We start from the raw sequence: 15182 nt of genomic DNA, 5'->3' as shown, positions 1-15182 counted from the left end.
CACACTTCTTGTGCACATTTCACAGTTAGATGAATGCATATCTAAGTTTGGCCAGAGCAGCTTTAATGAGCCTTTATATGCACTTTTATTTTGGGATGCCATTGTCACACGTTTGTGGAACAGTATTAAAAAAGTGCAGATATAATGTGTCTAAGTTTTTTCCCAGTGTTAAGTGATTATTTTAGATACATACTTGTCCTCATTATTCGGGGTTGAAGGGTTGCATATTATAATCGTCATTACATGGTATTCGATGTTTTGCATTAATACTTTTTGTCAGAGATCCTAACTTTCGAGATGCTGATTTTGGGGGTTTTGGTCGTGATTGCGGTGGCTGGGACTGGATTGGATGCTGGTGAGTATTTGGAAACAAGCAAATAAATGTATCATGAAAATAGTTCCAGTTGAAGTCAACTGGGTGATTGTCCTAGATTCTATGGATGACCCTCTGGTTCAAGACGTCACACTTCGCTAGAGCATTTCCACTGAAATAAAACGCCGCTATATAATGACAAACTGTTCAAAGCTGTGGTCAAACCATTGATTCATCCTGAATATGGGAATATTTTTATGCGTTTTAAAAGTTTTAAAAGCGTTATCGGCCATTATATACATGAAATGTTATATAAAACGTAAGGAAAAGTTAAGTGCGTAATGGTTTATCAATTTAACAATTTCATTTTAAACTGTAAGTCATCTTATAAATATGCTACTTATAACACGTCAAAGAACACCCGATTCCTTCATATTACTTTTGTTTAACTGCGTCCAATGACAGATTAACTATCGTAATATGAAAGAATCGTGTGTTCTTTAGCTTCCTTGAGTAGTATATAATGTATGATTATTGTTCATAATAGCTACTGCTGATTGCGAACGAGGGTTGAAAATAACAATTTCTTGTAAACTATAATTTAAAACAAATGTTATATTTGGGATTACACTGTCTGAATAAAGTACAAATTCTCGTGCTTTTGGCGGTTGTGTGCCATGGGGGATTCGAACTCACTCCCTCAGAGTAATGCACCTAATCGCCAGCGACCTTATCCCAAATATATCATTTCTTACATTTGACCACTTTCTGAAAGGCATTGTGTATTCATATAATGTAAAAATTGAACATTGAGAGACACTTGTGGTTGTTATGAGATATATGGAACCGGTTGAAACGACAAGAAGGTTCTGACACGTTTTGTTCTTTCTGACACTAGTAAAAGCTCAAAATCCTGCTCCCACTGCAAAGAAAGCTGCTGTTGCAACTGCTCCTACTGCTGCACCGGCCACAGGACCACAACTGCCGATCTACCGCCCTAACCTGCCGACAGGAAGCTCCGCAGGTACCTCCGCAGGTGCCTCCGCAGGTGCCTCCGCAGGTACCTCTGCAGGTGCCTCCGCAGTTAACTCCGCAGTTAATGCCGGAAGGACAAATCCCCAGCTTGGCCACCCAAGAAGGAGACTGTACAATGGAATTAACCCCTTGTTACTTGACCCTGATCTCCTTTACCCGGATCACATCGTCGATTACCCACTGGGTCATCTTGGGCATCTGAATCCTCTGGGGCATCTGAATCCTCTTGGGCATCTGGATCCTCTTGGGCAGCTGGATCCTCTTGGGCATCTGAATCCCCTTGGGCAACTTGATCCCCTTGCTCCGGGTTCACATCTGCCACCTTTGGCATCTCTTGGAATTGCTGAAGCAGTCTATGGCGACATGTACCCATCCAGCGATTACCTCCTTCAACAGGCCTTGTTGCGTCGCACCTTAGGTACATGCTCTCACACTTTGTTTCATGCTTTTCGTTTGCTTGTAGATTTTCGCCGCACACTGCAATGTTTCAGCTGTATGACGGCGGTATGTAGATAATCGAGTCTTGACCAGACAACGAAGTGAATGGCATCGTGAACATGCATCAACCAAGTCAGCGAGTCTGACCACCCGATGCCGTTAGTCGCCTCTTGCGACAAGCATGGGCTGCTGAAGACCAGTTCTAACCTGGGTCTTCACAGGGAAATTGGTTTATACAATGTAAATGGTCTTAGATATATAAGAAGTAATATTTTTTAGGTTTTATTTTCATTTAGATACATATTCTTGTCCCTGTAGTGATTCTGGTGTAGGATAAGCACCCAGTTAACTATGCTTGCCTGACTAAAAGGGTTCAGGTGATCTGGCGCATTTGTTTAAGAATTGACTTCAATATCTTTTGCGTTTATGGAAGTATAGGTATATAAACCAGTGTGCACACTGTGTAAATACGTGTAGCGCATTTATGCAAAGAGTTCACACCGATTTTTATGTTCGTAACTCCATAAACGCAAAAACATATTGAAATCAATTCTTATAAATACATACGTCAACAATAATAACTACATAGACTGCTGAAATACTCCGCTAATCGGCGTGGCATTTTTTTGGGTTATGGAAACATAAACGCAAACAAATTTGCTTGAGTGAGTGAGTTAGTGAGTGAGTGAGTGATTTGGGTTTAACGCCGCTTTTAACAGTATTCCAGTTATATCGCGGCGTATCAGTTTAATGTGGGAGAAAACCCCAAAGTGATGCAGGTCTCAGACGTTTACCACTTCGTTGAAACCCACGAGCACGGGTATGGTGCTGACAAACCTAGAAACATAATAAGGGCGAAGTGGGATTCGAACCCACAATCATAGGTTTCTGGCGTGCCCAAGGGACGCAACTCTGAATCGCGGCGCCTTAGACGACTGGGCCACCCGTGCCCCCGCTTGGATAGTAAATCAAATGACACGGAATCATTCACAATTTCTGGGCCTTTTCAAATATAACGAGACACGAATATGACCTCTGTGAGGACCTGTTCTATGATACAGTCGAAACTTGTTGTGTCGAACGCGTGGTGACCTGGAAAACAGTTCGAGTTATCCGAGATTCGAGTCATCAAAAATCGTACACTCCACAAATGTCATGCTTCTTCCTTAAAAGTTGATTTTTTTTATGTATGAAATACTGAACCGTACATAGACGAAATGAACAGAAACACATCCATTAACCATAGTGACATAGGAAACCTATAACTTTCATTCCCTGCTTATATCTGTCACATAACAATGCATTACTGGCGTCCAATCTGTCAACCGAACTACTTGTCGGTTTGAATGCAAGTTCAACTGCACGAAGTCCTTGTCATCGCGTCCGTTCCGATTAAAAAACGTCCATCACGCTGCCTCAATCCGTGACAGCCCTTGTCATACTGATCGTAACTTTTGTGACTGATGTATTGTTTTTTGTTGCAATACGATTGTCGCCAGAGACATATATTGCTGTCGGCTTCACAGTCGCGAATGGGGGGGGACATAAAAGGTTGTGCACTAAAAATACTAAATGCCAGCTGCGGTTTCTACCCCAAATTAAATGTTCTTTATGTTGAAAACAAAATGATAAGTATAGCAGTACAGACAAGATATGTATGGCGTCTTCTTATTCTATCATGATGCGACGTTTCGGTATTCGATCCTTATACCGTCGTCACTCTTGCCTGACAATGTATAATGGTCTTTAATGGAACGTCGCATCATAATAGAATAAAGAAGTTGTCATCCATAAACATATCTTGTCTTTACTGTTACTTACCAATTTCTAAAAATGCCAGTCAAACTAATGATAAGTATGCTCCATAAAGCTGGATCCGCGTGCTCCAGGGACATAAGGATAGCAGATACAGACAGTCGAGTGAAGAATCACCGATTCTTACTACAGTTGCTTTTTTGCCTTCATGTTGTGTGCTTCTGAGACACATTTTGTTAATGCTGTTGCTAGATGTGTTTAATGTTTGGACAAATGAGACATAGCTGGTACTATTGTCGTCAAATGTGCGTTTCGGTTGCTGGCTACTGAGCCGCCTCTTGTTGTCACATTTGTCAGATATGCATTAGGTTGCTGGATACTGGGACACCTCTTGTTGCCACATTTGTCAGATATGCATTAGGTTGCTGGCTACTGGGACACCTCTTGTTGCCACATTTGCCAGATATGCATTAGGTTGCTGGCTACTGGGACACCTTCTGTTGCCACATTTGCCAGATATGCATTAGGTTGCTGGCTACTGGGACACCTCTTGTTGCCACATTTGCCAGATATGCATTAGGTTGCTGGCTACTGAGACACCTCTTGTTGCCACATTTGTCAGATATGCATTAGGTTGCTGGCTACTGAGACACCTCTTGTTGTCACATTTGCCAGATATGCATTAGGTTGCTGGCTACTGAGACACCTTCTGTTGCCACATTTGTCAGATATGCATTAGGTTTCTGGCTACTGAGCCACCTCTTGTTGCCACATTTGCCAGATATGCGTTAGGCTGCAGGCGTAAAGCTTGTTATTAAATTTGCCAGTTAAGCGTTAGAGTGTAGGCACCCTGTAATTGATTTTGATGTTGACTTGTCGCTTCACAGCTGCGGGCTGTTTAACATTTTTTTCCAGAGTGACAACAACAAAATCATATATATGGAGCGGCACAAGGATACGGTTACTGCAGATAACCGAGAAAGCTGTTAGAGTTGACGGTTCAGCTGTAGGCATCTCAGACTTGTAAGATGCAGTCTTGCACATGAAGTGCTAATCATTCGTTGCAAGTTACATACGTATCTCTGAATCATATATGTTCGTGTCACCAGGCGCACCACTACCGGAAACAGCTGCAGCAGCATCAACAACAGGCGTGGGAGCTTCCGCGACCACTGGAGCCACAGGCGCCAGCTACGGTAAGCTTAGTGGTCCATTCATTAAATTTTCAGAGCTATTTTGCCCTTTTATGGTATCTGTTTCGGCTGATCATCTATAGTGGTTATTCTCTTGCATTGACAATTACCATCATCACCAAATACAAACTGCTTCAACCGATTTTGAAATCCAGTGAATGTTCCTTCAACCAATGTTTGTGATAACGAGTTAAAATTTGTGTGTGAGCCGTGGAAAACAGAGAGTGGGAAGCGTTTGTCTGTCCCAGTAAAACGGCGATATGGACCGTTCCTCACACTGTTAATATTCGAATTGGTGTTGCTGTAGCATGGATTACTACATACATACATTCACAGGGTCTCCCCCGTGGTGATTACAGATCAGAATACATCCCCAGTACACCATGGTGTTGTCTGACTCAGACTCATGACTGATAGTGTGGCATCTTCATCAACATTGTGAAAGTACTGGTTTGCCCGATGCAGACCGCCGTGATATAACTTGGAGTGAGTGAGTTGGGTTTAACGCTGCTTTAAACAGTATTCCAGTTATATCGCGGCGTGTCAGCTTAATGTAGGAGGAAAGCCCGAAGGGATGCAGGTCTCAGACGTTAACCACTTCGGTGAAACCCACGAGCACGGGTATGGGGCTGACAAACCTAGAAACATGATTGGGGCGAACCGGGATTCGAACCCACAATCATAGGTTTCTGGCATGCCCAAGGGACGCTATTCTGCACAGCGAATCGCGGTGCCTCAGTCGACTGGGCCACCCGTGGCCCGCATATAACTTGGTAGATTCCTCGCTGTGTCGTAAAGCAAGAGAAAAACAGGCAATGAGTGGTCACAGACACTTTTGCGACACTATCGCGGTTACACATTATATTAAGTGCATGATTTTTTCATTCATAACTTACAGTACAATACACCGCCTCCATGGTCTAATGGTAGAGCGTCCGCCCGGAGAGCGGAAGGTCCGGGGTTAGATCCCCAGCCATGTCATATCAAAAATACGTTAAAAGATGGTACTTGTTGTCTGCCGCTCGGCATTAAGGGGCTAAAACAAGGACTGGTCGGCTCGGAGTCAGTGTACTGTGTCTGAGTGGGGTATTCATGTTAAACTGCGGCATGGTATCTCAGTGAGCTAGCACTATAAATCGGCATCAGTCCGGACTAGTACAAGCAGCAACACACACATACACGTGCATGCACGTCGCTATATAAGTGCAATAATCTTGGACGCGACGTGAAACCCCATTTCACCTCACCTCACCTACAGTACAGTACAGTGAGCAGTCGTGTATATATTGAAAAGTTTTCTCTGATTTGTTTTTTTTTCAAAGGGCAGGTGTATCGATTGATGTTTAAGGCAGTGGAAAGCAGATAAACATTGGACTTGATTCAATATTCCATCTCTGATAATATAACCTTGTTTCCCACAGACGCAGGTTATGCCCCATACGATCCCTTCTTTGATCCTTGTAAGTATGACTTAGTATCAAGTTTATAATTTATATTAAAATTTATTTATATTATCTAACTCTTATTGTCTCCCCCGCCACAGGCGGGGTTAGAATTGGTCTCCAGCAACCCATGCTTGTCCTAAGAGGCGACTAATGGAATCGGGTGGCCAGGCTCGCTGACTTGGTTAATTTACAGAATGCTTGATTATTGCTGAGTGCGGCTCTAAACAACAAGACCCAGCCAACCAAACAAACAAACAAACAAGCAAATATTATGGTTTGTTGATAAATGTAACCGACTGGAATTGAATTTTGAGTTTTGGCATCAATATATCATCATTTATCGGACAGTTTCTTACACATTGATTGAACAGTTGTATTCCTTTATGAGAAATATCACAATAAACAATTATGTTATTCATCTCGTTCACGTTTTCTAGCTTGTAATTCACCCATAGTTAATCGAGATAGTAAGAGTAATAACAAAATTTGCATTATGGTCTTAACTACACTGTCTAGTACAAAAGTGAAACTTCTTTAAATGCCTTAAATTATAAGACTCAGTCGAATGACACATGACCTTGCCATCTCGACCAATGAGGAATACTGATACATGATGTCGGCTGATCTGTGAGCACAAGACAGCTAGATTCTCTTCTGACAGAGACCCGTGAAGATCCGGGGTAGAATAGGTCTTCACAACCCATGCTTGCCGCAAAAGGCGACTATGCTTGTCTTAAGAGGCGACTAACGGGATCGGGTGGTCAGACTAGCTGACTTTGTTGATGCATGGATCGATCCTCATGATATTAATCAATGGCTTGTCTGGTCCAGTCTCGATATTTACAGACTGACGTCATATAGCTGGAATATTGCTGAGTGCGGCGTTAAACAACAAACAAACCAAATCAAATCTTCTGAGAGAAGAGAAGACATTTTGACAACTGCCATTACAAACATTTCTTTATCTCAACATTTACCATATACTGCTTGTTGTTACAGATCTTGTGGGCTATTAAGAACGTTCTCCACGCCATGAGGATCAGCGATTGAAATATAAGAATCTAAATCTGGAGCTACAATAAAAAAATTACTCATTTGAGTTTGTTTCTTGATACATAACATATTGACACAGAATGATTCTGCAAATGAAAACCTAATTCTTCATGGTAGCAACTCAAAACAATGCACATCAGTTTACAGCAGATTCGCCGGGTTATAAATACTTATGCAAAGGCTAAAGGTGAGTGTAGGAAGCCTGCATTACGACACAGTCAGCAAAATTCATGCTGTATCATGGTTACTGCTTAACAGACTATGGATAGCTGAATAATTATTTAACATGATGTTTGTTGTTTGTTTGTTGTTTAACGCCGCACTCAGCAATATTCCAGCTATATGACGGCGGTCATTTAATAATCTGGAGCAGACAATCCAGTGATTGACATCATGAGCATCGATCCACGCACTTGGGATCGATGACATGCATCAACCCAGTCAGCGAGCCTGACCATCCGATCGCCTTAGTCTTCTCTTACGACAAGCATAGTCGCCTTTTATGGCAAGAATGGGTTGCTGAAGACTTATTCTACCCCGGATCTTCACGGGTCATTTAACATGATGAGAAAGCATCACTGCCGTCGAGCACGATGACAAGAACAAGTCTGGTTTTGAAACATTTCTCTCATCAACACCATCGGTGTTCGATGACAAACTATAACTCACCGATCCCGACCCCCCGAGCCATTAAGTCCACTAGTATCAATTCTAACCTGGAATCCACACGGGGAGCAACTGTAGTCAATGATGCAGGATGGCACGCTGGTTACCATTGTATACGTACATCGGACCGCTGGCAGGTCAGTGACACAGTACACATTTTAAAATATTTCAGTCGATCAATGTCTGTAAATTCTTTTTGCGAGTGTCAATTTTTTCCATTCTGCCCCATAAGTTCGTTATAACAGTAGTTTACTGTACTTCCAAACGTTGTAGTCCTCATAATAGTGAGGGAGTTAAACTTTAACGTCACATTCCTCATAATAAAGAATTTGACATCCATAAAATCCATAAAATTGTAGTGTATCCAAGACGAACAAGTCAAAGACCTTTCTCTACTTGTTTTTGATCAAAAAATAGTTTTTGAAAAAAAATGGACTGACTCTCAAAATTGTTTATTCATTGCAAACTGAAAGGCCATAGACCCATAGTTCAACGTATTTACAATGTATGTGTGTTTCTCCTAACCAACAATGCATGATGTATGTACAATGAAATATTTTGTAATCAAGTAATATTTGAGGCTGACATGAGTATGCAAAACAAACTGATATTTGGATAAGATGTAAACTTCTTTGGAACATACTTGTTTCTTAATGGAAGATAAAGTTTACATACAAACATAAAATGATACTCATTTTCTACAACATTACGGTTAGAAAGTGTGGATCAGCGACATGAGAAGGTCGACAGCGTTCCACCACGCAGTGGGGAGACAGGTTTCTCCTGATTGCAGAAAGCCGTCATCACTTCGCGACTGTCCCTACACTCAGAAAAGACCTGCGGAACGCCACTGGCGTTAACGTTAATACTGAGACTGTGCGTATTCGCCTCCTTCAGGCTTGCGTCCGGTTAGGGAGGGCATGCATTCGCATCCCAGTGACCCGATATTACAGGTTCAGGCTGAAGATCACGTCAATTGGACAGACCAGGACTGGGCTCCTATACTTTTTACTGATTAATCCCAGATACTGTCTTGACTTTGTGAATTTGTGAAAGATTTCAAGATTCCATCGAAAGCCGAACATGACCGCTTTGGAGGGGGCTCAATCATGATTTGGGGTGGGATCAGTAGACCTGTAAGAACCGATCTCCATGTTATACAGCGGGGCACGATGGCACGTGAGCGCCACTGGGATGACATTGTGGATGTGTACGCGAGGCCGTAGGCTGGGGCAATCGGATCGGACTTTATCCTCATGGACGATAACGCATGCCGAAAATGACCGCTTTGGAGGGGGCTCAATCATGATTCGGGGTGGGATCAGTAGAGCTGGAAGAACCGATCTCCATGTTATACAGCGGGGCACGATGGCACGTGAGCGCCACTGGGATGACATTGTGGATTTGTACGCGAGGCTGTAGGCTGGGGCAATCGGATCGGACTTTATCCTCATGGACGATAACGCATGACTTAATCGTGCAAGGGTCGTTGATGCCTACTTAGAGCAGGAGACTTTTGTCCGCACGGAGTGGCCAGCTCGCTCACCAGACCTCAATCCTATCGAACACATCTGGAACACGCCTCAGATCACCCTCTCACGACAGCCTGTTGTTCCGGCAACTGTACAGAAACTCGGCAGTGCTCTTCCTGAAGATATTTACTGGGAGGATGTGATGACGGTACCAGGATGTGGATCACGTGGATCACGTGGATCACGTGGATGACATACGCGCTACTGAGAGTTGTTTTCGACAATGGATTTGTTTTTGTGATATTTTGACGTATTTTGGCTATTTCAACAGATGTACACAATTTGACGTATTACTTTTTAAAGAGACCCTCAGCAAACTTTGAGTAGTATATTTTATTATTAAGGTCAATTTCAAAGTAAACATTGACGAATATCACAGACAATTTATACCCTAAATTCCAAAACAATTTACCTTTAAGTACATCTAAACAGATCGATGAGTTTTGAACAGGAAAAATACGAATATACTGTTTCCCTGACGCTATATTTTAAAAGTAACAACAGTGGCCGAGGACCGGAAACTAGAGTCGTTTGTGTTTTCGCCACCGTAAAAACATTTAACAATCTTCTCTTTGCTACATACACCAGATCACATCTCTTTTAAACTATGCTAAATCTACTTGAATGACCACCGTTTTTCTTGACATATGTTCTCTAATTCTCACGAACAAACTATTGTTTCTCCACAATTATCGCAAAGATTATTTCTTTAAAAATTTAAGTTCTATTTTTGCTTTACCCCAGATATTATCTCGTAGTCCCTGATCAAGTGCTTATCTTATCTTTCAACCTTAATGATTGTCCGATCAACTAAATTCTATACAAATTTAATTCATCATTGTTTGCGATCAGTATCTGAATAAATGAAAGCAAAAGACTTCATAAACCATTGACGTACACCATATTTGGTTTCATTGGTACAGTGTATTGGCTAGCAACTTTTAAGATGTCCTGAAATATAACACATCATACCCTGCTGTGCAGAAATGCGTTCCTCTCTTTGTGGGTTCTAATCTAAGATTCTCCCCGATTATGAATCTCTGTGGATGCCCTTTTCTTTATTTCCGGGTTGACATAATCTTTGTCAAATTTAGGGATAGATAACACATATCGCACTTTGAGGAAACCCACGGGCACGGGTATGGTGTTATGAAACCTTGAAACATAATCGGGTCGAGCCGGAATCCGAAGCCACACTGGTTTCTGGCTTTCGAAAGGGACGTAACTCTGCACAGCTAATTGCGGCGCCTTAGACGACAAGGCTACACGTGCCCCTCATATGGCAAGATTATTGATGGGTCAGGCAACAATCAAACAATTACTTTTGAGAGAGAGAAACATGGGGATATGTGAATATGACTCATAATATGTATTTATTTCTAAAAGGAGCAAAACCCCTTGGACCATTTTTTATGCTTAAGGGACGGACACACAAGGTTTTGTCTTGATGGTTACGGGTAAAAAAAAACGTGGAAATAACGTTTCTCGGTTTTGCATTTGGTATGGACAAACAAACATTCATAATGGATCAACAAGTGTGTTAAAAACCATGCGTTAAGCAACGAAATTTCGCCAGTACTCTTACAAGCTCCTACCGAACTGATACATATTTGCTTATGTTTTCCTTCCATTATTGGATATATATCTAAATAACTGCATGAAAGTACGTCTCCACAGTCCTGTGATATCCACACACACAGTTAAGAGATCCGGGTTAAGTTCTGATGAAGGCTTCAGATAATATTCATATACCATGTTTCCTTTAAAGATTGTTGATATGTTAATCAATAATGCAGGAAAAGACAACTTGATATCAGAATAGCTAAAGAATTCAGTATCTGTCGTGGGAAACATAGTCTGTACCTTTGCATTCTGCCGGCTAAGCTCTGGACAGCAATATTCATAAGTCCAACTGTCTGACTCGTGCAGAGCGGTGTCTATAACATCACTAACAACTTCGTGTTCGTTGTCTTCATCAGTTGTCGAAGTCCACTCATTGCCTGCGCAGTTGACAATGTCTCCTGACTGCTACATACAGCACTGGACTCGGTGGATCATCATCTGTTCTTTTCTAATTATCAGCACGACATCCGTGTGTGGGGCGTCACAATGGAGGAAACAAACAGATCCAAAAGATATACTCCATAATTACATACTGACAACAGAAAGATCAAATTTCTTTATCCAGTGTATTCAAATGGACATACGTCTAAACTGTCACTTTGCTAGAGTCGTTACTCTTGATGAGAAGGACTATGCGCGGGAAAGTACGAGTGTTTCAAATATGTTTCCGAACGAAAGGCACGATTTAGAACATTATTCGAGAACAGTAAATATCAGTCACGAAGTGGATGCTACCATTGACAATCAAACTGCTTTTATCCTCTGCATCCACATTGATGATTCGAGAAACCTATCATGCTATAATGACTTAAATTATGCATTCAGTAAGGTTCGCCTTGAATTAGATATGGATTCTGAATTCACATTTGTTCGAAATCGTGGTCTGGTAATATATTCGATTTACGATGAAGACGATTCTGGGGATACCATGAAGAAGATTCTATACTCGAGAATTGATCGCAATGAAAACAAACTTATCACTCGAACACATACCGAAGCATTCTTCTATGACCGATTCACACAATTATTATACTTTGTGGATAATTATCATAAGGATTCGGATCGAAGTTTAATGGTGGTATCTGTTCCCCCCACGAGCAAGCCAATTCAAATGTGTAAGCTCGAGGTAAACGATGAGTTTTATTTTTTCGGAAGTTCTGAGATGCAGCGGATTGTGTTTGTGGATAGTGTTGCTAAACATAACCAATATCAGTTTCAATATGTACATTATAATGGAACTGGTGCCACTAAACATGAGGATTTAGTTCTGATGCAAGACACGACGCTACAGGACATGACACTAGTATGCGATGTACTGGTGTGGATCAGTGACGACGCTGTTGTGTATGCCTATAACATCACCTCTACACAAAAGTGGAGAATCACCAAATGTCCTTTCAGTACATTCCGTCAAGGAAACTTTGTTGGTCGATGGGAAATTAGGTGTGATCGACTTTATGTACTCTGTTCTCATATTGAAATGAAGGAGGGAGCAGACATCTATGTATATACGATGAAAGGTGAAATAGAACAGACGATAAATGTGGGTTTTAAAGGAGACCCTGGTCTGTAACATGAGTGGGGATATAATCATATGCCCCGAACATTCTTCATTGTTTGTCGTAAGTAAATTGGATTAGGGGCTCGCGATCAGTGACAATGTTGATTGCAAGTAAGTCGATACAGATATACCACTCGATCTTTGATAGGGATAATCCCATGCTTTGATTGGTTGGTTGGTTGGTTTGTTGTTTAACGCCGCACTCAGCAATGTTCCAGCTATATGACGGCGGTCTGTAAATAATCGAGTCTGGACCAGACAATCCAGTGATTGACAGCATGAGCATCGATCCACGCAATTGGGATCGATGACATGCATTAACCAACAATTGTCAACTCGTTGCGTAATGGTTCACATATATTTCCCCATATATTATATATATTTCAGATGCAGTTTAAAGCACGTCTGGCCATGTGGAATTATACAGTATAATTGAACACATTTAACTGTGTCTTGGGTATATTTTTAGATGCAAGACCTATGTAAAATCAAAAGTTATTTCTGAGGGATTCTTTGACGAAAAACTTGAAATTATACGCGCATTCTGATTGGGTTGTCGAATTTTCGCACATAATATTCATCGACGGGGGGACGAGTCTTCTTGCAGGTTACGGAAAGGGGCGAGTGGTGACGAATGATTGTATATTATTAGCCATATCATAATCCTTAGTAAATACTGAGTAGTACATACATGGACAGGCTCAGGATCAATGACCCACAGGCAGGCCTATGACATCGTCCTTGTTGACACTCCGTTGTGGCTGGAGAGTCAAGAGAGTGAAACACAATCACTACCAGCATGGAACCTCCAATGAAAAAAACGTTCTCATGAATCACATGATTGGTTTGATATGGACACCTATTACTTTTGAAAATTGGCCTCTCTTCTGCTCTGTATGACACTCGTCTGAAGCTCAATCCATTTGCTGTTGAAAAAGCTATAAAAGGCATAGCTGGCTATGTTGAAGATGACTATGCAGTTGACGCTTGTTGATTAAATGCAAACGACAAAACAAGCCTCTGGTCTTCTTTCCATTAAAACACTTGCAAATGTTCCAGTTGTGGTTTCTCCGCATAGGACCCTGAACACCAGTAAGAGAATTGTGCGAGATAGAGATCGTGTCCTTGCTGTTAATGGTAGAACTCAGAAACCAAATTGTTATATCTGTCAAACGGTTTTCTTCTAAGATAAATGATCACTAAAACCAATACATACTTTTTTTACTTTTGGTAATCCCAAAATTCTAGAACCAATTAGTGCAGGATATTGTAGTGGATATGTACATCCCTAATCCACAGAGAAGCCACAAGTGTCCGCATTATGGCCTCATGTCTGAATTTTGTCGGGACAACAATGCTTCTTCTTCTAAGGAATGTCCCACATGGAAACGTGAGTCTCAAATTGTAAAACTCGACTGATGCCCCATTATTATCAAGGTGGAATTTTACAAAGGCCAATTTGTCTTTATTTCACACATTATGCACTGAAAGATTAAAGCCCGAATTATTTCGAAGTGTGAATGATGCTATTCAAGTCTTTCTTCTGGTGAATTAGGTGAGGTGAGATGAAATTGGGTTTAACGTCGCGTCCAAGATTATTGCACTTATATAGCGACGTGCATGCACGTGTGTGTGGCTGCTTGTACTAGTCCGGACTGATGCCGATTTATAGTGCTAGCTCACTGAGATACCATGCCGCAGTTTTAACATGAATACCCCGCTCTTACTCAGCATACTCACTCCGAGCCGACCACTCCTTATTTTAGCCCCTTAATGTCGAGCGCCAGACAGGGTAACAACAAGTACCATCTTTTAACGTCTTTTGGTATGACGCGACCGGGGATCGAACCCCGGACCTTTAGTTTAAGGAACAGCAAGAAAAATAGAAAATTAATATTAATTCCGATAATGGTGAGGAATATGATGACATATTTTCCATTCATGAGCTACATACTGCCCTTGGGCAAGATCATGATACTGTTTCAAAGCCCGAACATGTTCATTATCAGCTCCTTAAACATTTACCTCAGGTTTGGAAACAATGCTTAATAGCTTTGATACTATTTGTACTGGTAATTTCCCATGATCATGGCGAAATGCTAATGTCGTTCCTATACCTAAACCTGGTCATAATCATACTAATACAGACAAATATCCCTAACTAGCTGTGTTTGTAAGACTATTAGATTCCGGGGTAGAATAGGTCTTCAGCAACCCATGCTTGTCGTAAAACGTTACTATGCTTGTCGTAAAAGGCAACTAACGGGATCGGATGGTCAGGCTCGCTGACTTGGCTGATGCATGTCATCGATCTCAATTGCGTGGATCGATGCTCATGATATTAATCACTGGATTCGTCCAGACCAGACCAGACTCGATTATTTACAGACCGCCGTCATATAGCTTGAATATTGCTGAGTGTGGCGTTAAACAACAAACTAACCAAATTGTAAGTCTATGGTAAATAATCGTTAAGTTTTGTCCTAGGAAACAAACAATCTCATTGCGAACATTCTCATTGTTGTTTCCAGAACAAAATCGAATTACCATCGATTATTTAGTATATTT

The 15182-nt window shown here is 41.4% G+C and overlaps 1 protein-coding gene across 1 annotated transcript; it reads left to right on the top strand.

Moving 5' to 3' along the window:
• Positions 1-297: 297 nt before the first annotated feature.
• Positions 298-9623, top strand: LOC139455106 (uncharacterized). The gene is made up of 6 exons (XM_071236675.1): positions 298-355; positions 1212-1766; positions 4651-4737; positions 6156-6194; positions 8955-9120; positions 9383-9623. Exons 1-6 carry the CDS (start codon positions 298-300, stop codon positions 9621-9623), a joined length of 1146 nt encoding a protein of 381 aa, XP_071092776.1.
• Positions 9624-15182: the final 5559 nt, after the last annotated feature.

Source organism: Haliotis cracherodii, unplaced genomic scaffold (genome assembly GCF_022045235.1).
Source record: "Haliotis cracherodii isolate W230 unplaced genomic scaffold, xgHalCrac1.p SCAF_11, whole genome shotgun sequence".
Lineage (NCBI taxonomy): Eukaryota > Metazoa > Mollusca > Gastropoda > Lepetellida > Haliotidae > Haliotis > Haliotis cracherodii.
The sequence above is the reverse complement of the archived record's forward strand: the minus strand, read 5'-3'. Positions and strand labels throughout refer to the sequence as shown.